This window comes from Thamnophis sirtalis, unplaced genomic scaffold (assembly GCF_051295495.1).
Source record: "Thamnophis sirtalis isolate CommonGarterSnake01/CBP01778 unplaced genomic scaffold, rThaSir2_p1.2 scaffold_3, whole genome shotgun sequence".
NCBI classification, from domain to species: Eukaryota; Metazoa; Chordata; class Lepidosauria; order Squamata; family Natricidae; genus Thamnophis; species Thamnophis sirtalis.
This window is the reverse complement of record NW_028261383.1, coordinates 93,881,031-93,907,601: the sequence shown is the minus strand read 5'-3', so window position 1 is coordinate 93,907,601 and position 26,571 is coordinate 93,881,031. Positions and strand designations below refer to the sequence as shown.

Below are 26,571 nucleotides of genomic sequence, written 5' to 3'. Positions count from 1 at the left end.
TTGCAAAATATATTTTATTAACGACTTCAAAAAATATATAGGAAAAAACTTTCAAATAAGCATAGACCCAAAATAGTTTGACATGGTTTTCCAGGAAAGAACTGCTAAAGAGGAAGGGGGAATTGTACAACATAAAAAAGGAATGGTAAGTGGACATTGAAATGTCAACAATTAACAAAAAACCATATATGACTCATGACTATAACTGCATCCTACCACATAACTGGTTAAAGATGGTATGTAAATAAAAGTAGACATTTGAAGTCCTCCAAGAAAAATAAAACAGCTCCATGGGCCAATCGATTCTATCTCCATTATCGGTTACTCATGTAGAATTAGTGGTTAATATTAAATGGCATGCAGACGACATGTCTGGAAGAATTAAAAGAGATAATGGCCATATCTTCCTTTTCAAATTCTCTCTACATTCTTAACAATTTATTATCATTATTTTGTCTGGTTTTTAGCCTTTATTGAAAATGATAGTGTGTGATATTATTTATATACAGATAGTCCTCTACTTACTGGTTGTTTAGTGAAGTTAGGGCAGACTCCCCCCTCCCCAAAGTTGCTTAGAATCTGGTCCTGAAGTTACGGCTGCTGCAGAGTCCCCTTATGACTGACTGTTTACCTCCCCACTGGGGCTCCACTACATCCTTCCCACTTTTCTAAGAGTGTTGGAGTTAGAGTTAGGGAAAACGGACAAACTGCGGAACAACTTGTTCTGCTTTCCTAATGAAGCCTCACAGCATCCCACAGAATGCTCATAGAATAAAATCACAGAGTTGGAAGGGACCTTGAAGTTCTTCTAGTCCAACCCCCTGCTTAGGCAGGAAACCCTAAACCACTTCAGACAAATGGTTATCCAACATCTTCTTAAAAACTTCTAGTGTTGGGGCATTCACAACTTCTGAAGGCAAGTTGTTCATGTTAGGGAAGCGTTCAGAAATCGGAGGCTATTTTCCTAGTCGTGGCCACAATTCAATGTGGCAGCTTCCAGGATTGCGCCACCCAGATCAGCAGGGAACAGCCTGCCCTCTTTCCCTAACTTGAGCTCACAAGCCAGACCTCCTCGAAAAGAGGAGATGGATGTGAGGCCTTATGGGATAGGAAGCAGGCGCAAGGCCTGCAGGGTCCCAGAGAGGCAGGAAATGGAGCATGGGGTGCCTCAACGTGGGGGGGCCTGGGCCAAGGCCTGGGCTAGGTTTCCCAGGCTGCCTCTGAGACACCCCATGCTCTGCATAACAACCTGCATGCTTGTTTAATGACCAAGAATAGAGATGGGGGAGTCATAAGTGAGGTGATCATAGTGCAACTCTTGTCACAATTTCTGACGAATGGGCAGGCTCTATTACAGTCGTGAACTGAGGACTAGCTATATGTTAAATTCAGTCAAACTACAAAAAAAAAAACCTATGCCCTAATAGAAGTATTTTGCTCTTAATAAATAAATAGGCATTATTTTCTTAAAATAAATAGTAATATTTCAGAAGCATCTAATGTTAACAGTATTTATGTTATATACTAATGATTAATAAATAGAAATGATTCATTAGTCATTTTCAGACTTTAAGCTTGTTGATAATGACTCATCTTTTCATCTTTTAATAAACAATTAATTTGTTTAATAGTAAAGCATTACTACTGTTTTCATTATTTTATTCTATAATATTTTAATCATGTAAAAATAATTGAATATTTTAACTTTGCAAATATAATATGAAGCTTTTCTATATTGTATCTTGCTGACTTTATATTAATAATTTACTTGATATATAATTATGTTGAAACTGCTACTTTTCTGTTATACTATATACCACATGATTAATCCTAATTTTTCCCTATATAATATAACATCTCTATTATTTCTTGTTTACCTCACCTTGAATAAGTACTTAAATTTGAAATATACTGTCACCTAGTGGACAAAATGCTCTTTGTGTATAACAAATGTAATTATTCAAATTCATAGGACTGGAGTTTCAAAAATTGTCCACTACATGTACATCTGAAGTTTCAATTGAATTTCATAAAGTTGAGATGTTTAATTGATTTATTTGAAATGTTTTATTTGTTTGAATGCCAGATTGTCCTGAAGTAGTGCTGTTAGTTTTTTCCTTTGAGGAAATTGATTGATGGGATAGGAGGCAGTGAATTATATAAAATGAAATGTTAAAACAAATCAGAATACATATTAAATCAAACTACTCCAGGCATTCTTCTTATACCATTTTTAAATTTATGGCTGCATATGAATTTTAGTTTGTTTTATCATTTTATTTTTAGCTACATTAAATAACATAATCCTTCTCCCCCCCTCCCAAATGTTTAGTTTGATTTGAAAAGCCAGTTCAGAATAAAATATTCTTGTGTAATTTAAGAACTTAGATTTATTTTTCCTTGGTTTCTAACATTACAGTTTTATTTACTTCATTCAAAAGTAAATTCCAGCAGGCCCTCTCTCTTTCTCTGTTGAATTGCAGACTGCGAGTTCTGATACTGTATAATTCCATCCCATGTACAAAGCATCCCTGAAGATATGCATGTCTTTTTATCATCAATATTTTTATCCTGCATGACTGGCAAGGATACTTAATATTCTTTTTGCCAATAAATTATTCTTTGCAAATGTTTTTGCCAAGGATGTACAAAGAATGCTTTTAGGAATCACTCCATTCCAGCTGTCCAGTAGCTGAGAAAAAAAAATGGCAGTTCAACCTACATATATTTTTCTTTCAAATTTTATGTGTTGGCAATATTCCTGGTTTTCACACTTAGACAACAACATCTGCTGTTTTAGCACCAAGCTTCTGGAAAAAAGAAAATCTGTGATTATATAGAAATATGCAGGGCCCTTATATTGGAATGCCACCTAAAAAGCACAAAGTTTGTTCATCATTCTAACTTCAATAAATGTGTCTTGTGGATCACCCAGGTGTAAGGATTTGGATAACTGTACAGGATTGTGATCGTTGTTCTTGTTAATAAAGACTATAACTAGGGTATGTCAAATTTTTCAGTTTTCAATTTCCTAACATTAGTGCTCAAAAAATGTGACGTGCCTTGGGGATTGTAAAAATATTTTGGTTACTTTAATGTAATTTAGATGAGCTTGGTAACTACATAAATATCATACCTTTTGTTTCTTTCACTCTCTGCATTGATACAGTAAAATGTTACATATTAAAAGATGTGAAGGGGAATGTTAAGAGAGTGCTTGGAACAGTTTTGTGGAATTCTTAATACTGTTCAACAGAATCTTCGCAGTTTATATTGTAAATGCATTGTTCATTGCATCTGATTAAAAAAAAGTTTAAATTTGTAGATATCTCCAAACTGGATTAGGAGAAAATGAGAAATAAAGCAGGATGATGAGCAGTGTGTCCAATTGGAAAACAGATGCCTATAGATAGCTATGTGGGTTCACCTACAACAGTTTCTAGAGAAGGGACAATTCTCTGTCCCCTCCATAATCCAATTCTAGTGGACTATGTTTGCTAATTACTGTATTTTTAGAGTATAAGACGCACTGGAATATAAGACACACCAAGATTTTGAAGAGGCAAATTAAAAAAAAAGTTTTTGCACTCTGCAGGCCTCCCAAAAATGGCCCATTTTTAAAAAAGGGCATGAATATCCTTTAGGAAGCTTGTAGAGTGCTCCTGGGGGGGCCCACCAAATTTTTTTGTGAAAACTGCCTCCTTTTTGTCAAAAAAAGAGCATGCATAGCCTTTAGTGCTGCTTGCGGGGGGAGGAATTAAGCAAAAAAATGGCCCGTTTTTGCTCATTTCTGCCTTCCCCAGCCCCCAGGAGCACCCTGGAAGCTTCCTAAAGGCTATGCACAGCCATTTTGGTGAAGGGGCAGGGTTTCTGGAGGCAAAAAATGCTGTATTTAGTGTATAGATGCACCCCGATTTTCAGCCTCTTTTTTGAGGGAAAAATGTGTATCTTATACTCTGAAAAATACGGTATACAGCAGCATCTGCTGCCACCTCCTATGCTCTAGGACAATGCAAAGTTACCTTGTACCATGTTTACTCAAATGCAAGTATCAATGATGTTTGCTTTCTACCTAAGATGCTACCTAAGATATTTTAATTTAGATGCTACTTGACTTCATATTCTAAATATAATGAATCCAGATGTGACTTTAAGGGAGGGAGCAGTATCAACCTGTCCTGTACAATTCTATTTGTGAAGACACAACCAGTATGTTTGCAAATAATTAATGCAATGTGGTCTTTTTAATCTAATAAGCATCTGTATGTTTAATGTAGATTTATGATGTGTTTTTCCTCTTTCTTTGCCATCATAGTCTTCACAATCTAGCTGGTTGAGCACCGAAGAAAGGAACCAAGCTTTATATGATCTTAAAGCTGCTGGCTGGTCTGAGCTCACTGAAAGAGATGCTATATTCAGAGAATTCGTATTCAAAACCTTTAATCAGGTAAATACCGTTAATCTTGATTTAAGGGAAATACACTTATCTTGATTCTCCCTTGTACTTGAAAAATCCCATATGCTACCAGACCCTGTTATTTAAAGTTTTACAGCTTGATGATGAAGATGATTTTCTTTAAAAATGATTTTTCTTGAAAATTGATACATTGTTTAAATGACCGTAGAACATTGTACTGAATAAGACAATTGAGTCCAAAATTTCCTCTGCTAAGCAAGACAGTTGTTAAGTGAATTTTTGCCCAGTTTATAACCTTTCTTGCCACAATTGTTAAGAAAATTGCTGCAGTTGTTAAGTTAGTAACATGATTAATAAGTGAAACTAGCTTCAAGATTGACTTTGCTTGTCAGAAATTTTGGCCCAGGTGCTCACATTTGCGAACCAGTAGAGAAGGTAACTTGATTTCACCCCGGTTGCAACTGTCATAAATATGAGTCAGTTGACAAGTGTCTGCATTTTAATCATGGGATTTAAAAGGAATGCTGCAACGGTTGTAAGTTGAAAATGGACATAAATCTCTATTTTCTGTCCATGGTAACTTTAAATGGTCATTAAATGAATTGTTTTAAGTCGAGGACTACCTATATGCATAAAATATAATTCTCTGGCCCTGAGAGGTATCTATGGGCACCATTGTGGCATCATATGGGCAGAGGTGGGTTGCTGCCGGCATTACTGCTGGCTTGGTGCACGTGCACTTTTGCACACGTGCGTTCACGCACACGTGTGCAATTGCACAAAAATAGATCTGTGCATGTGCAGAACCTTAAAAAAGGAGAAAAAAACATGTCGTCCCCACTAGAGAATCGGTTTGGAGGTGTGGCGGGCCTAGGACCCAGGCCTGGAAAGCACTACCGGTTTGGCCGAATCAGTAGGCCGAATCATCACCTCTGCATATGAGGAATCTCACAAAGATATAAGACTATTTTACTATTTATATATTTATATCCTTCATATCACTCATGTTTATTTTGAACAGCCTACCTTTTGAAAATAACTTCATTACCTTGGGGTGAGGGCTTTTCTAATCCAACCCCCTGCTCAAAGCAGAAAGCCTGTTGAAAAATCATACAAATCATAATTAAAAAAAATTCTACGCTCAAAGTTACATTCCCAAATCCTAAGAGACACTCTAGCAGACCAATTCTGAAAACTTGGAAAACCAAGAAGAAGGCACCCACCCCCCGAAGTCAGACAAGAATGACATTAAATGGCCTGTCACTCACTCACTGTCACTGTCACAATATTCTTTTGGCTTTTTCTACGTGGAACTATAAAGTGTATAGTTGAAAGGTCAAAGACATGGTATTCCTTATTTTTGCATGCTCTTAGGAGGTTTCCTTTTTCTGCTGTATGATCAGCTGGGCTTCCTGTTTATTTTGGCCAAATGGCAATAAAAGAGACAAGGATATTTAGAAATTCTTCATGTTGAAGAATTACAGGACTGGCTGGAGTACTTGAAAGCTGTTTACAAAACTGCTATGTTTATTAAATAAAGGCTTCAAGTTAAATACTTGATTTAGCTTTCTGCGAAACTTTTCAAGCTCTTATATCTAAAAGTGAGAAAGTAAACTCTACATGTGTATCAGGGCTGCATCTAATATCTAAAATTGGAACATCTTTCCAAGGTTGCCAGCTTAACTTTTATGATTATGTTACATATATGTGTATGTGAATATTCAAGGCAATCTTGGTTCCTGACAACTGACTTGACAAATCTATTCAGTTTTCTTGCAACATTTTGGTTTTTCACTGCCTCCTTCCTAGAGCTGGGAGAGAGCTAATGGCCCAAAATCATACAGCACACTTCGTTCCTAAGGTAGGACTTGAACTCAGAGTCTTCTAATTTTTAGTCTGGTGCTTTTAACTATTACACCAACTAGCTCTTTTTCAATAAAATAATAGGTTTAGGGAAAGATTCCCAATAAAACAGAACAATTGTAAATAATACCTGTAGAAAATCATGCTTAAGTGAATAGGACTTTCTGGAAGGGTAGATTTTTAAAAAGATTGTTGCCTTCATCGGCAATTATTTAAAAATAACTTTTAAAATACCCTGAATTATTATTTAAATAATGATTTAAAAAACCTGAAATGATAATCAATGTTCTTTCACACTTATTCATGCCATGATGTAAAACATGTACTCGATAGCAAATCATATATTTTTAACTATTGACATTTCATAGCTAGCAATAGCAATAGCAGTTAGAATTATATACCACTTCATAGGGCTTTCAGCCCTCTCTAAGCAGTTTACAGAGTCAGCATATTGCCCCCACAGTCTGGGTCCTCATTTTACCCACCTCGGAAGGATGGAAGGCTGAGTCAACCTTGAGCCAGTGAGATTTGAACCGCCGAACTGCAGCTAGCAGTTAGCTGAAGTGGCTGCAGTACTGCACTCTACCCACTGCGCCACCTTGGCTCATTTAGCTATAAGATTCATAAGACTAAAGTAAATCTAAAATGCACATTTTTTTCTGTATTATCTACATTCAATAACTTAATATTCTATCTATTCTGCAGCTTTTACCTGCTATTCCTGCAGGAACTGTAAACCCATAAAAACCTCCAGGTGTACGCAGAAGGAATGCCATCACATCCAGAACCAGAACAGAACAGAATAGAATAACAGAGTTGAAAGTCCCAAAGGTGCTTTTTTGGACTTGGATGACTGAGAATCTCCATAGACAAAAGAGTTGGAAGGGACCTTGGAGATCTTCTAGTCCAACCCCCTGCTCAAGCAGGAGACCCTGTACACAAAGATGCTTCTCCAAAAGGCAACTGGACTTTCTTTTTTCCCCCCTTTGAAACCATTTTGCTTCCCATCAAAGAAGCTGATGAAGTTCTGAAGATGAGAATTCAAATGTTTTCAAAGAAAAAAAATCAAGGGAGTCCAGTTTCCTTTTTGAAAAGCCAGATTCTGGATGATTGAGAATCTCTATAGACAGAGACCCTATACCATTTTAGACAAATGATTGGCCAATCTCTTCTTAAAAACCTCCTGTGATGGAGCACCCAGAACTTCTGAAGGCAAGCTGGTCCACTGATTAATTGTTCTAACTATCAGGAAATGTCTCCTTAGTTCTAGGTTGCTTCTTTTCTTGATTAGTTTTCATCCACTGCTTCTTGTCTTGCCTTATGGTGCTTTGGAGAATAGATTGATTCCCCCCCCCTTTTTTTGTGGCAGTCTCTTAGATAATTGGAACACTGCTATCATGTTATCCCTTGTCCTTCACGTCATTCTTAGTCCTAACCAAATACAAATTATCTTGGAATTGGATGACGTTTGAATGAGGAGCCATTCTATCTTGCTGTGTGAAGCCTGAGTTAATTTCTTCTTAAGCAGATAGTAACAACTTCCAAGCACTGAGATCAGTGGTGTATTAACCATTAAGCAGACTAAGCACATGTTTAGGGCACCAGGTCCAAAGGGGGCACCACAAAGTTGAGAAAGAAAAAAAAATGCAATGAAGATTTGTGCAGTATGTACAAAGGAGGGGCACCGAGATTTGTCCGTACTTAGGGCACCAGTAAGTCTTAATCCACCACTGACTGAGATGAGACTTCTGCCTCATCTCCTACTTGATCTGGAATGGAGATAAACTACTGCATATCGCAAGCATAAAGATGATGCCTCTCCCAGCAGCTCCATGTAAGTGCTGAGCATTACGAGGGAAAAGAATGAGATCTGTAGCACCCTGCATTGAAATATCCAGGGCTCAGTCTCTCCTCCCACCCCCACCCCAATTGCCACTGTTTGGAAGTGCCTGCTGTGGAAGAAGTAAAAACAATGGCAAAACAGTGTGTCTAATCTTAACCTTGTAGGTGACCCAGGATATCACAATTGGAAGCTGTGCAGAGATTTAGCAGGAGCCAAGGGATTGCACTCTTCCTATCCAAGTGTGTCATTTGCATAAACCACCAGCATCATTTCTATCCCATACCTGGGTTTGAATCCTGACTGGGAAGGGAAACTCTGTGAATTCTTTCTTGGCTAATAAGTGATAGTTGTTGAGAAAAAATTCATGCAGAGTGCAGTTGATCTAGAAATACCTTTTTGAAATCTACAGCAAGATTCTAAGGCATGCCAAGCAGAGATTATTTCCATGTGATGCCACTCCATCAAAACATAAAAAGAGGGAAAAGCCACAGATGAAAAATAATAATGTACAATTTTAATGTGACTCAAATGTATCAATTTTTATTCTTCCTGATGAAATTGCTGTCTTATACCATTATGTTATGATATAAACTTTATTTTAAGATTAATCTTAGATACATTATCTTACATATGATACCTTTGAGAGTTTTGTATCAACAGTGATTTGAATCTTATGTGTGGTATGTGGACTTATTCATACCCTATTTATATGGCCCTAAGACTTACAGTTTATTTTTGCTAAGTGTGACAAGTGAACTGATTTATAATGGTTTATAAATTGTGGCTTTTTTCTTGGGATGGTTCTTCTCATCAAACAAAACCAAATAAAATCACATTAAAAGATAATTATGTTATCTTATGTTAACCAGGCTTTTGTACCTGATTTAACCAATCACACATTATAAAGATGTTATAGATTAATTAATTTGTAAAAAAAACTCTTCAAATTTGATTAATATTTTAATATTGAAATACATATTAAAATATTAATCAAATTTGAAGAGTTTTTTTTATAGAGCTGCATCCATTTAAAAAAATGTTTCCTTTGGAAAATCAGTAAGGATAAATGATTGAAAAATAATTGGAAAAAGATGAAATTGCAATTCTACCATAAAGCTCATCAGCAGCCTAAAGTATTCACAAGCTTCATGTAAAAATAAATCAATGGTTTTTAGAAGAACAACTTGATAGCAATGCAGGAAATTAGAATAAATGAACCGAAAACCTCCATTCTATGTACCCCACTTCTTTTTGACATTTGGGGTAATTTTGAACTTGGCATTTTGTTTTTGTTTAAATGAGGAAAAAGTCCTTCTGTTGAAAGAGTTTTTCATTCTCAGTTTGTTTTAAAGGATTAGGAATCTGAATGATAGATTTAATGTTCTGGATTTAACAGAGAAATTTAACAGTTATTTATTTTAAAATTCCCCTTTCAGCTTCTAACAGAAGTTTGCAGATATCTCAGTAGTTTTCTTACCATTCCTCATTACATTCAGAAGAAGGCACATATGGTTGAGTCAGTTGCAGAATGAAGGCAGCCATTTATTCTTAATTTGATCTGCTGAATACTTTGTAAAATGTCTTGATTAATTACCGGTAACTAAAATTTGGAGTTCTGCCATGTCTGAAAAAACCCTTCCATGTTTTTTCCATCTTTACTGTGCATTATAGTCAGCTGCTTTGCTTCCACTATGTGGAAGATTGAATAATACTTCCATTGTCTCTGTTTCCCAGCAATATCTCAACTCAACTGGGCATTTAAAGAAAGTTAAATATTTTGTCTTTCAGATTTAATAAGCACTTTGGAATAAATATCTGATATTTTGGATATATCTTTTAATGCAAATGCTGTGTGTAATTTTCTGTCATCCCTTTTACTTACTCTGAAATGGTTGCCATGAACAAGTTAATAAAGATTATGTAGATATTTCTTTCTTTCTTCCTAAAAACATTATTTCAAAACCTTACTTTGTAATTAAATGGATTCTGGCCAGTAAAAAGATATTGGGAGGGAGCGGGGGAAGGAGAGAGAGAAAACTACAATTATACCTATTTTAAAAATTAACCATTACTTGCCAAAAAGAGCATCAAACCCACTTAGCGGACATCCGTTAATCCAGTGGTTAGCTGTTTCAGGCTTTAATGCACACTGTTTTACACGTTAACGGTTTTGAAGTTCCAGGCCAAGGCTGACCTTTCACATCTGCTCCTTTCACGGTAGGAATCTCCACTTACAGCTTCCTGTCAGAGCAGATTACAATGACAAAGTGCAGAACTTCTGCTGGCTGCAATTTTGTTTTTGATCAAAATTATTTCTTTCACAAACAATCACGTTTGCTAAAATGTTACATCTGCTCTGCAAAACCACTGGCAGCACCACAGTTTATCAGTGGAGATCAAGTGCAGTTTTTTTTTTTCATTTGGCGTTTTCAGAAAGCTGTAAATCAGCCTTAGATATGTTTGCTAGAGCTCACAATTTTTGTTGTTTCCTGCCCTTTTGTGTTTCGATATATTTGTTTTGGCAAGACCAAGAAAGACAACTTGCTGCTATGTCAAAGAAACATAAACATGTCTAAAATTGGGGGTGATGGTGGTGAGATGGATTGTATTATTATTTTTTTCCTCTTGAAACCGAGGACCGATTAAAGTTATAGTTATGAGATAATCTAATGAATTACAACTATAGTTCCTTGATTTTGTTTTTAATATTATGAAGAGAAAGTCTCTATAAATAGTATAACTGATACCCACCTCTGCTGATTAGTGCCATTGCATTTAACATACTCTTGTGTGTTGTTTTGTTGTTAATTTTAATTTCTAGATATTTTTCTTTGTGTGCTGGTTAGAGGTACTGGGAATAGAGCAGCGTAGTAAATAAATATAAAATACTACCATTTGCAGTTTTTAAGAGGCATTATTACTTACGGTTTGGTTCTATTTCCTTGTAGAAAATGCTACTTTGACAGTTACAAAAGGATCCAAGTGGGACAACTAGAGATGAATTGTAGTTGCTTGCTTTACAAAATAACGTTTTTTTTTTAAACTGGTGATATCCTTTGTATTGGTTAGTTTTTATATGGCTTGCTATAAATGTGATTGATTATATTCACTTATTCAATTACCAGTAAATATATTTTAGAATCTCAAAAGGTCTCTTTTAGATTCCTGAACAATTATAGTTTTTATTTTTATTTTTAATTTCATCGATATAAAAGAGAAACAGCATAGCATGCAATATATTTGCTGTTTAGCCAGTTTGTTAAAGATTCCAAATATGAAAATTTTTGTTTATCAGTTACATTACTCAGATAGCAGTAGACTTATATACCGCTTCATAGGCCTTTCAGGCCTCTCTAAGCGGTTTACAGAGAGTCAGCATATTGCCCCCAACAATCTGGGTCCTCATTTTACCCACCTCGGAAGGATGGAAGGCTGAGTCAACCCTGAGCCGGTGAGATTTGAACCGCTGACCTGCTGATCTAGCAGTAGCCTGCAGTGCTGCATTTAACCACTGCGCCACCTTGGCTCTAGGATAGGATTGAAGACAGTTATTTTCTAGTCAATAGAGATAGAACCATAGCTTAAATATTTTGCTTGAGTAATCAAACTGATAATATGTAGAACAGAGAATGAATTAGTTATAGTTAAGTCCCATGAAAATTGGCGTAGAAGTCATAAGTTGCTTAAGAGTGATTGGTTTTAGTGAACTAAATGCCTGTATCTTTGAATCCAATTGAAAACCTACAAAGGTAGTGAAATGAAATCAAATGTCTTTGTTTAGATGCTTCTTTCCACCTTACCTTCTCAAAATAAGGCTTCTCAGACTTTCCTCCTGTTTACCTTGCATTATTCAGGACATATTTTATAGAAAATCTCATTTAAATTTAGATAGAACATTAAAAAGACTGTACAAAGCAACATTCTGAGAGAGATACCTACCTACCTACCGTGATGGGTTCATCTAAATTTGTCTTTCCTGGTTGCTTATTTTATTTGATCTAAAGTCTTATTTATTCTTAAATAACACATACATTTCATGAATTGATTAAATATTGAGTTGCATCCATACTTATAGGCAAACACATCCACTGAAAATAATACGATTTAAGTTAGTTATGAACAATTTTATTAGAATGTATTTCAGTCAGTCAGTCAATTCAAGGATAGTCACAAATAGGTTCACACTATTTTTTTTTACTAATTTTTTTTGTGTATGTTCATTTGCCACACTGAATGAAAAACTATTATTTATATATTACAAAACTACAGTGGCTGAGTTTACAAGATAAAGTAAGGCAAAGCCAAACAAACTATATTATGATTTAGTGTGCTGGAGTGATCCAGCTTTGAATGTAGGTTCCGTCACTAGGAGAATTTTGTTGTGAAAAAACAATAACACTCCAGCTAGATTCTGGTACCATTTCTGTCCACATCCAGATGTGATCAATGCAGTGGTGGGTTTCAAAAGTTATTCAAACATACTCTGTGGGTGTGGCCTCCTTTGTGGGAGTGGCTTGTTGCTCATGTGACCGGATGGGAGTGGCTTGTCACCCATGTGACCGGATATGAAGATGCCAACGACACTTGTCAGAACCACCTTAAATTACCTCACACACAGCACTGGCATGCATAAGAATATGATGTAAACTTGTTTTTTTAAAAGGCATCTTTGGTTTGCGTTAAAACAACTTCAACACACGCAATGTTCTGATTCATCCTTGCCTTTCACAGAAGCACTGAGTTTTATAAATATGAGCATGATAGTGTAGAATAATCATATCCAAGGACCAGTGATGGGTTTCAAAATTTTTTGGAACCTCTTCTGTATGTGTGGCCTGCTTTCCGGGTCCACTGGTGGAACCTCTTCTAACTGGTTCGGTAGATTTGACGAACCGGTTCTACCGAATAGGTGCGAACTGGTAGGAACCCACCTCTGGACCAATGTACCATCTCAGCAAGCTGTGAGACAGCAATTATAATTTCTCCCATTTTTCAGAAAGCGATCTAGGCTAATTATTCCACATAAGCTTGATAATGTTTGAAGGATTTAAGCCACAGATTGGTTGTATATGATAGGGACAATCTCATGCTGGGAAATGAATTATAGTCTAAGATTGGTTTTTTTTAAAAAAAATTACTTGAGCTGAATTCCAAAAGCAAATTATTTTGGATAAACCTGCCCTAAACAGAGATCTGTTATGACCTGATAGTTAAATAATTATTTTATCGCAAGTGAATTAATTTAAAGGAGATAATGACTTTACTGTCTTAAGAAAGTTAAGAAAGATGGCATTTCTCAGGCAATTTATTTTAGAAAGCAGTGGTAATAAAAGTTAAAATATATTTGGAATCAAAGTTTTCAAAGCAATCTTTGGCTGCTACAAGTTGTAACTATTGCAACATTTGTAGTTTTAATCTTGTTTAAAATAATATTAGTTTGGTACGATCAGTTGAATGCAGTCATACAAATGATTGTTTAGTACTTGTCTTCAGAGTAGCAAATAGCATAAAAAAAACATAAAAGAGAGGAGAAGCAGCCAAGTATAAAATACTTGTAGAAACACAAATGTTACTACTATCTATCTACAAGTAAACTTTTAAAAATTAAAAGTTCACAAAGAAATTTTTTTCCACTCACTAAAAATGGTCTACAAAGTAAGAAAATATGTTTTTGTAACATGTAAAAATTCTGTATAGTTTTAAAGAACGCCTCCAATGAATTCATTATACCCTGCCTTATAGAGTTGGCAGCCACACAAACTTTGATCATTCTTACATTCTCACAGTATTATCTATTATTATCTAAAGGACCATGAAATTATTTTGTCAGGTTTCTAAGAATAGGGGAGTAGCAAAGGAAGACGTGTTCCATTGTTTCAGTTTCTTCTTTGCCACAAACCCCAGTCATGACTCATGAAACTACCCTCCCAAATATTATTACATGCAAAATTATGAATTCAACTCATGTGAAAAATAATCTGTGCTGTATGGCAGGCTATAGGCAAGCAGCTGGATTAAAACATTGCTTTATTCCCAGGTGTCGATATTACTTACAGGCAGTATTTAAATAACGCTAGATCAGAATTCCATATTTTTTATAGTTATCTTACCTTCTTCAGATTGAGTGAGATTAAATCTATTACTTATTAAAGAGATAACTAGCTTTGTGTACTGATTAAAGGCACTGGGTAGAAACTGGGACATTGTGAGTTCTGGTTGACTTTGGGCTTCTTTCAGTCTTAGGAAGAAAGTAATGGCAACTCAGTTCTGAAAAAGTTGCTAAGAAAACTGTAAGGACTATAGCCATCAGGAGTAAGGATTGATTAAAGATCCTTATTTTAAAAATCTCACAGCACTTCAGAGTTAAGAAATCAGCACTTAATTCTCAATTTACTACAGTTAAAACATAAGTTAAAACATGATATAAAATTTGTAACGTATAATAAGAAATAAAATATAACAATCATCAAACTAACATTAGAAGAACAAAATTGTTAAGATGTTTGGAAAAATAAAAAAATATCTTGGCAAACAATTTATTATTTATTTATTGAATAGATTTTTATTCCACATGTATTACTTTATAAGTAACTCAAGGTGGCAAACATACATAATATTCCTTTCTCCTCCTCTTTCTCCCCACAATGAGAGAAAATGACTTGCCTCAAAGCACCCAGCTGTGTTCATGTCTAAGGTGAGACTAGAACTCATAGTCTCCTGGTTTTTGAGTCAGAAACCAAACCCAAACCTTAATTACTACATCAAAGTAATTTAAAAAACAATTAAATAAAAATAATGCATTTCTTCTATGAATCACATTGTTTTGTGACAGGAGTGTCAAACTGGCAGCCAGTGGATGCCAGGCCCATCCCAGCTCTGCAAAAGGAAAAAACATCGTAATACGTCAAGTGACAGCAATGTGACGTGGCAAGTTTGACACCTGTGTTTTGGCGGAATGGGTCCCATCTAGAGGAAATTGAATCCTACTTCTCTGACAGAGAAACTATCTACTAACAATATCTTTTCAGCTTTTCTGAATTGAGCTTCAGTTCACTACAAAATCTGGAGAGTTTGTCCGACAGAATTTTCTTCCATTTCAATTTGAAATAGTCAGCTAGGATTAACAGTTCAATCAATTGGAACAAAAACCAATTCTAACCAGTGGCTATAAAGATGAATCCGAGTCTCTGTTGAGAGCACTCTGGTTTCAAAACATAATATAATATTTTTGCACATAGGAAACTAATGGAAGGAATTTACACTTTGCAGCCTTAGTCTGTAAGTGTGGAAAGGTCATTGCACTTACATGTTCTACTAATTTATGGAATGGAATACGTTTTGGATAATATAAGATGGAAATAGAATATTGGAAAATTTGTGTTTAGAATTCAGAATTGTGATGGGAGTATGCTGCCTGAATATAAATTCTGCAACCCCTCACCTTAACCCCAGCCAGATGGAATGGAAGTGGCCCAAATGTATTTGCATGAATAGTTTGCCCAAAATATGTTTATCTATTTATTTTCTTGAATGATATGCTTGATATTTTTCAAAAGCTTTTTATATAAATCCAAATGGATTGAATGTGTTTTTATATCCATCTCTTTGTATTTTTGTCTGCATTTTAGTATCTACCATAATTTTTGGATGGCCTTTTAATTTTTTTTTGTGGAGGAAAGGCAGTATTACACTGGGAATACTATACCTTAAGTAAGTAAATTAAGTTTAATGTCTATTAGGTAACTCCTAATGTCACTTATGTGAGATTGATGACTATATTAATTGAATGAATAAATAAAATTACATTATTCTATTTTTTTCAGAGTTTATAATGAAATATCTTATAATGTAAAACTATCTGAATTTATACCTGGAATCTTAAGATTCAGCTCAGAATATGTCTGAAATGATCAAAATAGTTTTGGAACATTTCCAGTAATGTCGGAATAGTTGATACTTTGAAATATTTTCTATGCTGCTAGCAAATAGGACTTAATTAAAATCAATGTAAAATAATGTTTTGTTGTAACAAATAGAATATTCTGGTAAATAAGTCATGCAAAAGCTTTGTTCAAAAGCTTATACTGTAATCAGAAGATCTCAAATGTTTTATTTTTCCTGGAAAGATGTAACAAAGCATCCCTTGGAGTTAACTATCCAGTAAACTTTGAACTGTATTTTTTAAAAATTTAACACAGACTTCATTATGCTAAGCAACTGGTTACGTGAACAGGTGCTTTCCTGCTTAGAACTTGGATATTTATATTGGCAAACTCTGAGGTACAATATTTTGGTTAGAAACTGAAAAGTCCATTTATTATAACAAAAATATAAACGATCACCCATTTCTAGTATTTCTGAAGAAAAAGGTATCTTTATTTCCTGATTCTAAGTGTAATATATGATAACTAACATATGGAGAAATGAAATGTTGGTTGGCAAGATATATTCTGTAATCAAACCTGGAACATCTGATGTTTGCATTTAGTTTTTTTAAAGCTTCATATGGTGTTTCCACTATTTTTCTATTTGAAGGTTTATTTTAAATGCTTTAAATAAGAAAATAAACTAAAAACAACCTGTGTCCTTGAATCTGGAAAATGTCTTGTTTTGAAGAAATGCAAATCATCATTTAAGAAAAATAAATATGTATTTAGGCAATAAACTTAAAGATGAATATGATATGTGAAAATAGTATTCCAGAAAATCTATTCATTTATTTACCTTGGATGCCCTCCTGATTCCCAACAACTCTGTGTGACTCTCAACAATCAAAGCAAGAAAATTAAAATAAAATCAATTAAAAAGAAGAAAAAAGATAGAAATTGAGAAATGAACAAAGGGGCTTCATTCTCCCTTGCCAAAAGCCTAGAGGAAGAGCCATTTCCTCCCAACTCTTCTAAACAACAGCAGAGTTTAGGAATTTAAAATGTGGGCCAGACCCCCCCTTTAAATTCATTCAAATATATCAGCAGACAGCTGACCTTCAAATCATACCATAACTTGTCTCAGTTTTATTAAAGACAATTTGGCATTATTGGTGGGAGATGGAAAAAAAAGGAATGTTGTCTGAATAAAGCAAATTTTAGCTTCTTTTGTGTTCAAAGACTTAACTGCATATTATGTTGATCTGTCTTTTAGTTGAAATTATTCATACTTTGCAAATTCCTCTTTTTTTGTTCAGATGTTTTATATCACGTAAATCTAAATGATTATGAAAATCCATACCTATTGAATAGGTATGTATACATTAATTTATGGCCTTCTATTTTATAAAGTAAAATATTCCATTCACTGCCACGTTTTTTTTTGTAAATAAAAAGAATTTACATCTCTTCTTATGATCGAAAATGGAATCAAAATTCTTTGCAATAATAATAACACATAAAGTTATAATTGCAAAACATACTTAATATATTTCTTCCCTCTTGACCATTCTCTCCATTACTCTGATATAAAATTGCTATTCATTTTCACTCTACCTAATTCCAATTGTGTGCTAATTTTGTTGCCTTAAATACATGTTTCCACCTGATTTCTGATCCACTGTTTTAAATCACCGAGGGACCTGATGAAAATGCCTTATGGGAATGTCATTGTTTGGATGGCCTTTGAAATATGTAGCTCCTAAAACTAACTGAGATTAAATTATATTGATTTAAACTATTTTATTCTTCAGTTACTGATATTTTTGCATAAATACTTGTAACCATTTAACCTACTTTTCCTTGAAACTCCTGAAACTTTTGACATTATGTTAATACCTAAATGTAAAGATATTCCAGTGTGTAATAGCCAATTCTTCTTATCCACAGTTTGACTTGGCTGCATTTATTCTTCATTTCTTGAAAATTAGCAAACCATATGACAATAAACAGAAATGTCCTCAGTGAAGAGAGAAGGGGAAACTGTTGTTTATCTGGTCAGGTGGTTTAGATTAACAGTGGTGCTGGTCTGTATTATGTTACTTTAAATCACAGTGTCCCAAAAGGACAGAAATTATGAAGATTGTTACAGTATGTTTCATCCAATGTAAGATCAACAAATTGGAATAATTTTATAGGAAAATCACAGCATTTTGGCAAGACACTTGTTAAAGAATTTGATTTAACATGAAGTTTTGTTCACATTATTTGTTAATATGTAAAACATTGTTTGAATAACGTATGAAGTGTAAACATTCTAAATATCAAAGGCAAGAATGGCTTTTACAAGATTACACAGAGTGGCAAAGTACTTAAAATAGATCAGAGTTTGTGCTTTTGCTGTCAAAATGTTTGATACAGAGCTGACTAGCTAGTTTCTTCACCATAATAATTGTAAACAAGTATTGTACATTGTAAACCATAGCCTATAGTTGTAGTAAAAAGGGTAAATTTACGTAAGATCTTGAAAGAATCTAGAAATAGAGTTTAGGTTAGCTTAGATGAAGTTAGGTTAGGTTCTGTCTGATATTCATTGGACTTTAATTTATAGAATGTCTCTTGTATAGTATATGAAAAAGCTATGAAAATAAAGCCACTATTAGAATGAAAAAATCTGTATTTAGAGTTCAGAATGATTTAGTAGATGAAATAAGTTAAAATACAGTGAATTCATGAATAATTTGTATGTTCTTTTGAAAGTGTAATGTAGTTAAGCATCGCCCCCTATAGTGGGCAGTGGCTAGAGAAGTAAAATATGCAGGGATTCCTTTACCTTTATCTTGTACCTGAAAGTGAACCACTTACTGTAAAATGTAATCTACAAGGAAGCCTGCAGAGCCCATGTTTCCGCACTGGGCTAGTTGTCTAGATCAGTGTTTCTTAAACTTTTTGCTATGGCACTAAGACTCCTTTCCACTTTTAAAATTATTGAGGACCACAAAAGAGGTATTTTTATTTTAATTATTTTATATTTCCCAATATTTACTACATTATAATAGATGCTCTTGGAATATTTATTTATTCAATATATGTGACTGCCCATCTGAACACATGACGTATGATTTAGCATAGCTACCCTGTTTCCCTGAAAACAAAACCTCCCCGGATAATAAGCCCAATTGGGCTTTTGACCACATGTGCTAAAATAAATCCTTCCCCCAAAATATACCCTCCCAAAAAATATTGCAACACAGCAGAAGACATGAGGTGACCATGCTCGCTGCCTCCTGCACCTCAAAAATAATAAGACCACCCCGAAAATAAGGCTAAGTACTTATTTCGGGGGTCAAAAGAAAATAAGTCTTATTTTCTGGGAAACCCGGTAGTAAGATAACATATTAACAAAGTGCAAGAATATTAAAATAGCATAATGTCAAACCTATTAGATATTAACAAAATAAAATATGTTAATGAAAGCTTTATTTTTCATAAATGAAAATAGTAAGGAGAAGGGCATTATTGTTTTAAATCTTTGCAAATATTTTCAATATCGGGCAAATCATTTTGATTTCCTGAGAGGATCTTGGGGGACCCAATGGGTCCTTGACCCCTCTTTAAGAAACACTGATCTGTATTATTGTCATTTCCCCCCCTATTTCCTATGCCTTTTGTGTTGTTCAAACATAGCCAGAATCTGTTATTTTTAGTAATAGGCAGCACACTTGTATCTAGATGCAGACCTGGTATTGCCTGCATAGTTTAAGCAAAATTCCTGCTTAGAAATTTGCATGGAAAATAGGGTACATTTCTGTATCTTTCATATTTTTCTTGATAATTTCCTAAAGCCATTCATTTAGCCCAATCTGAACCTTTGATCTGCATAATACATTAATAATTCATTTCTGTCTAATATGTTTCTTCTTATTTTCTGGATGTGGTCATTGAGTAGACTTAACACTGCTGAATCTCACTGAAACATTTAAGTTGTATCTGATTATTAGTTATAAATATATATGTCATACAGTCAATATAGTACATATAGTATTGACATTAGGAATATTATAAAACACTGATATTTTACAGTCTATCTGCCATTTACATAGAAACACATTTAACATTGATTTTAATTAAGTGCAATTCCAGCAATATGTTTAATCAGTTGTTAATACAAAAAGTATATTTGTATTCTAGAATGTGAAGTTAGTTGAATCCAATTTTATAAAAGATAACAATGAAATAAGTAACTTTCTAAACATAGCAGCATAACCTTCAGAAGATTTGTAATATTTTCTCAGAAACTTTAACTCTGAGATTGATTAGTATGTGGGTTTCATATTTAATTAAATATAAAATGATGCAATAATTCTAATATCGTAGTAGAAGTAGCATGATAGATCATCCTTTTAAATAAAAATTATTCTGACATAGTATGCCTAAAGACTCATGATAATATACCAGCAACTTTAATTATTTATAAAATTATCAAGAAATGTAACCTTTGCTGTCAAAATTAATAGAACAATCAATGGAATATTGAACTATTGGAAGCTAGAGGTTAAGTAACATGGGATTAATGTATTTTTTGCCTATTGAATGTTTAAAGAATATCAAGGAATGAATAAATATTTATATTATTATTGTTTTTCTTTGAGAATTCTTTCTATTAACAAAATCACACAGCACTTTAGCTGAGTAATTAGGTAATGGGATCAAAAGGAAAGAGGAAAACTCCAGTACTTCAGAGTAGCAATGCAGAAATGTAAAGGAATGAAGAAAAGATGCAAGCTATAATCTATAAAATTTAAGGAACAAGGTGTGTAAAAGGGAGAACTTTTCTTAACTCAGAAGGAATTCTTCGAGGAGGAGAAAAGATTTGTTCTGCTGAGAGGTTAATATTGGAAATAAACTACTAAACTGAAAAAGCGTAGCAGTTGTGTTGGACAAACTTCCTGAGAAAAATGTAATTGAATGCAAATTGTATAATACAAATGTGCAAATTGTATTTTTTTAAATACATCCTATACTTTTCCTACTGTAATAAGATTGCCCCAGAATGCTCTCCAAGACAACTTTTGATTCTTAGTGGAAAAATGGTTTTTAAGATGTAAGCTTATTTACTACAACACATGCTCTTTTTCCAGTGAATTATTTTAAGATCTGCTCAATGAGTTGGGGGAAAAAATCCAGATGTTAAAATATCCTTGCTGTGGTAAGCTTAACAATAGTGCTGATATGAAGGTCAAGACCATGTTGGATTTTTTTTTTCAAAATAAACAAAACACTTTCTATCATGAAGTGTTTGGCTTGCTGGTAAACAAAAATTTACCAAAACTAATTTGACTACTACATACAATGTAGGCTTGACCATGATCTTGGCTCACAGACTGCTTAATAATATTCATTATTTTAAATTAAAGTTGAAGTATTGCAGACTCTTGCTCAAATTAAGATTGGTTGTGTTGCCGGAATCTGGTAATTACTTTAATTGATCACCAGATAGTTTCCTTGATCACCAATTACACCCAATTACTGATTATGTTTCAAGACGTGAAGAAATGTCCAAACTGATTATGTAATAATGTTTTCATATATAATCAATCCTAAATAGCTTTTTCCCCATTCCCAATTGTATTTTATAAAAAAAGAAGGTTATAAGCCTACAGATACAAAAGGTGATCCATAAACAATAAAGTTCTGATTTCATTTAATTAGCAAGGGAAGTATTTAGAAGGCTTAATGGAGATTGCTCTGCCAAAATTGCTTCAACAGACCTGCTTTTCATTTTCTTGGTAAAAAATATGTGTAAGGGGGAGACAGCTGTACAGATTTAAAATGGACTATAAAGGTATGAGTCTCTTAGATGTACAGATAAACCTGACTGCAGCAAGGTAAATTTGTACACTGTTAGAAAAATAATTCTACAAGACCCATAAAATATTTTAAAATGTCATAGAACCTTTGAACAAGAATTCCTTCAAAAACTGTTGTGGTTAATAAATTGAGTGACATTAATAGTTTCATTTAATGTGATTAACTTTTTTATAAGCTTGCATTCAATGATCTATAAAATTAAATATCCAAACTCAAGGATAATCAAACTCTTAATACTAAAAAAGCCAAAGTATTCCACTTGTTATGTTACTACCGTTTAACCTTTGATTTGTTTATAGTGATTTACATCAACAATTTCCATTTTTTTTGAGGACCATAATATGATCTAGGATTAGAAACATGGGTCTGTGGACAGCATAACATGCATGACTTTCTCAGAGCAATAGTGGTATCTAATCATAGGAGTGAAAAAAGTAAGTAGCTCAAAATTTTCAAGATCTTGCAGGTTTTTTGGGCATTCTTATCCAAAATTTCATAAGAGACCAGTTGGAACCCCAAAACCTAGGGAGATTTAATAATCCCATTATATTTTTGTTCTTTATTACTTTTGGATGCCTATACTAGAAGCTAACTGTGTTGCCTTTGTTGATCACTCTGAATTAAATGTACCATTATTGGTCTTTCAAATAAAGCTTTCCTTTTGTATAACTCTAATTGGTAGGTGAAGCAGTTCCTTCACCAGCATGGCTAGATACTCAAAGAGATGTCCATATTAAAGTAAACAAAGTAAATGTATTTGTTTGATAGATCGATTGACAGAAAGACAGACAGACAAAAATAAACTAAGTAAATGGGAATCTATACTGTAGTATCTATCCTCAGCAATACCAGTGGAGATCTTTAAGGCAGAAGAATATTGATTAATCCTCCCTGGACAGGAACTAAAGATGCATTGTCTTCAATCCAAAAAGCATTGGGGGGAAGAAAAGGATTTAACTTGTATTGTTGTTGGCAGTATCTTTCCAGTGTCTCAAGCAGATATAATTTTTTATCACTAGCTGCCTAATCATTTTGCCCATAAATCCCAGGGTTAAGCAAGATTTAGATTTGGTCGGCAGATTATATTTGTTGCTGACTGTAGCAAACATTGATATAATTCCAGTAGAGATTATTCCCAAATTTTATATTTTCAAACATATTTTTTATTCCTGGGAAAACAGATAGATGTGTATTCTATTACACTATGTAATGTTTGCACCATAATTATCATTTTAAGGGGCATTAGTAATGTTTTAAGGATTGAATTAAATATTGATTCAGTGGACAAGCTTCATCGTTGAAAGTCAGGGGTAGGTAGTTAAATGGCAGGAATGGAGGAAAAACAGACTCCATATTGTGACCAGTCATGTGATCAATCTCTGTTTATAGAATTTGAATGGAGAAAAAAAGTTTTATACCCACACCCGTAAGGATTTAATGGTATTGCTCAAATGTTAGAACGTTTTCAAGTCCAAGTTAAAGGAAAAGGCCCTCAAATCAAGAATGAGGTTTGATGACTTCATGGACACATCCATGTAGTTATAGTTTGTAGTTGCAATTTACTGTTGTCAACTTCTGTGCTGGTTGATTAGTTTTTCTCCCCAACTATTACAGTTGTGGATTTTCTTGGTGATCTCTTCAGTGAAGAAACAATACAATTGTGCCCTATCTATTAGAGCTGGCTTCCTTCTTTGTAGAATAAAGGCAATATAACTTCAAAATGCAGGGATTAACTTTATAAACAATCTCAGCGAGAAAGGGACAGCCAGTCTCATGCCTGCTTCGTTTACTTACTGTGTTCATTAGGAGTTTTTTTGCAACATGGAAGTTGATGTAGTTAATTATACTGAGAATTACTGATTATTTTTGATTTTATCTTTTTTGGGGTTGTATTGTATTGTAGTACTGTAACCGGAAGTGAGATTACATACACATTCTAGCAAATAAATAATCACGATGGAAACATTAGTAAATGTCTTTTAAAGAGTAATAAAGTAAACACTCTAAATCATGCCATTCATTAAATTGTAGAATTGTAGAAAATGCCTTATTTTATCACTATTAAAAACTAAAACTCGTAGTGTTTAAAAAATAGTTTCAGAACTTTAAAGTTTCAAAGCTGCTTTTTACAGTGGTGTGACTTTGAAATTTAATTCAAAAACAATGGCTGCAATTCTGTGATTCACTTGAGAGCAAATAATTTCAATTGCCAACATTTTGATAATTTGTACACGAAAAACTTTGTTGGAATAATTTGCTCTGATTGTAATGATTGCATTCATCTGATTGGAGAAGTGGCTTGCAGTCATACTTAAGCAGAGGTAGAGGAAAACAATACTGAAACTATTATCAACTATTATACTACTTCTTGATTATATGTTTAGTCAAAATTGCTGTCAAAGGGTTGAACATGGTTTTTCCCCTGCAAATTTTTATAACGAGACACTTTAGTACACTTGATAGATACGTGGACTTTGAAAGATCACACTTAATGTCTCACAGATTTATTGCTGTTAAAATAATATTTCAATTAGGTTTTTAGTCTTATTTTGAGAGCAGTTTGTTTGGTTTTGGCAAAAGCAAATCACTGTATAAGATTGGATTCTTGATACTTTAAGCCCTTGTGTACTGTGTGGATGTATGTAAACTGTAGAATTTGTTTTGCACAAGACAAAGTAGGTGAAATAGAGCACATACAATTTTCTTTTGTTTGATTTGGATCAAATCACACCTCTTCTTAACTCAGCTAATTTTCTGTATTTATAGTTTAAGGATACATTTGTCTGCTTCATCAGACTTCTGTAACAATATTTGAAATAATCTCTGTAACACACTTTCTTGGATTCTCCATTACTAGTAAAATCTAACCAGCATTTTGTTTGTTTCAGAACTGAGTGTACAGTATCAGATCTATACATGTATGCTTTTATTTTTTAACTGTTACGTTTTGACACTTTTCCCTTCTGGCATATGCAGAATATAATAAAATGCTTTATTTTAAGAATTACACATGCCTTTAATTATTTTTTTTCTTGCAGGCCTTTGGTTTTATGACCCGGGTGGCTCTTCAGGCTGAAAAGATGAATCACCATCCTGAGTGGTTTAATGTATACAATAAGGTAATGAATTAATATTAATGAACTAGTAGTTTATCTCTTTTCATTCGTGACTACCAGGATCTAATTATATTTCTAAACCCAACCCCCATAGATTAAAAATCAGAGCATTGTTCAGTCTTATTCTGTTTGTTGGACTCTTTTTCAAATTATTTCCCTTTTGTTCTCCATTTTTTTGCAATGATTGCTTGGTTCCATGTTTACTTTTCCTCATATAGCTGGGGTTTGTTCATTGAAGTAATAGGAAAAATCCACAAACCCTTGTTTGACCAGCCTTGAAAGTATAATAATTCTATATTCCAGGCAGCGGCAACTTCATTATAGCAATAGCAATAGCAGTTAGACTTATATACCGCTTCATAGGGCTTTCAGCCCTCTCTAAGCGGTTTACAGAGTCAGCATATCACCCCACAGTCTGGGTCCTCATTTCACCCACCTTGGAAGGATGGAAGGCTGAGTCAACCTTGAGCCGGTGAGATTAGAACCGCTGAACTGCAGATAACAGTCAGCTGAAGTGGCCTGCAGTACTGCACTCTAACCACTGCGCCACCTCGGCTCTTAATGCTTTTGTCTCAATGCTTTTGTCACAGTGCAGAAAGAAACATAACACTGAAGCTCCACCCCTTTGGGGGGTTGTGTGAATTTGTGATACATGCAAGAAATGAACAGGGCTTACATTGGGACATAACACTGCTTGTGTCACTCTGCCTCCCCCTTTTCCCTTATGCTCCCTGCAAATGCTCTTTATTCCGGTTGTGCCTAACTTTTGTGGACCATTCTTGATTTTTAAAATGTATACCGGGCCTCATTCCAGAAAGTAGTGAACAGGGAGCAAGAAAAAAATAATATTTTTATTTACAATCACATTAAATTAAGTTAGAATTAATATGATTATTCTCCAAAACTGTATTTAATTATTTTCCCTTCTGCCATATATACGTTTTAATTTGGTAGCACATTTTTGAGATCTTTAGGAACTGATATTAGGTATTTGTGACTCCTGTTATTCAAACTTTGCAATCTGTTGGGAGCAGCTGATTTTTATTGGCTCTCCAGATTTATTAGCTCTTTTTTCCCATCCCCAGGAGCAGACCCTTTCAAAAGTAAAGACAAATAATAGATATTCCTGCTTTCTGATATTGCAAATTAATTTTCCAAATTAAAAAGCCAAAAAATATTTTTGAAAACTCTAGATTTCAAAATGTATCTCCAGATTAAGTAATAAAATAAAATTTCTGAATGAATATGCTGGTCTGCGAGGAACCAACCCCAAATGAAGATATTTCTACAGATCTTGAAATGTTCATATGGATAGACTCACAATTAGAATTTATCTGTCGGTTTATTAACAGTTCTCACTTCTTAATGAGAAATTCTTGCTTTTAAATCTCTACTTAAAATGATTTTAAACAAGATGTTTTTTGGCAACATGTGCAGACAGGAGTTTTGGTAACAATTTCTATTGTAACATTGTGTGTTTATTTCTTGATACTCCTGATACAGTTTTAATTTCTAAGAATTAGACTTAATCTTTTTCTCTTCCCCCAGTAGCTCTGATGATACAAAATTTTTTAGCAAAGTAGAACATTGTGTTCT

The 26,571-nt window shown here is 34.0% G+C and overlaps 1 protein-coding gene across 1 annotated transcript in view; it reads left to right on the top strand.

The window, feature by feature from the left end:
- PCBD2 (pterin-4 alpha-carbinolamine dehydratase 2) overlaps nucleotides 1-26,571 on the top strand; it is a 33,334-nt gene that overhangs the window by 2,456 nt on the left and 4,307 nt on the right. The window contains exons 2-3 of the mRNA XM_014070355.2: nucleotides 4,316-4,447; nucleotides 24,898-24,978. Coding sequence (XP_013925830.2) covers nucleotides 4,316-4,447; nucleotides 24,898-24,978 — 213 coding nt within the window. The remainder of the gene's footprint in view (nucleotides 1-4,315; nucleotides 4,448-24,897; nucleotides 24,979-26,571) is intronic.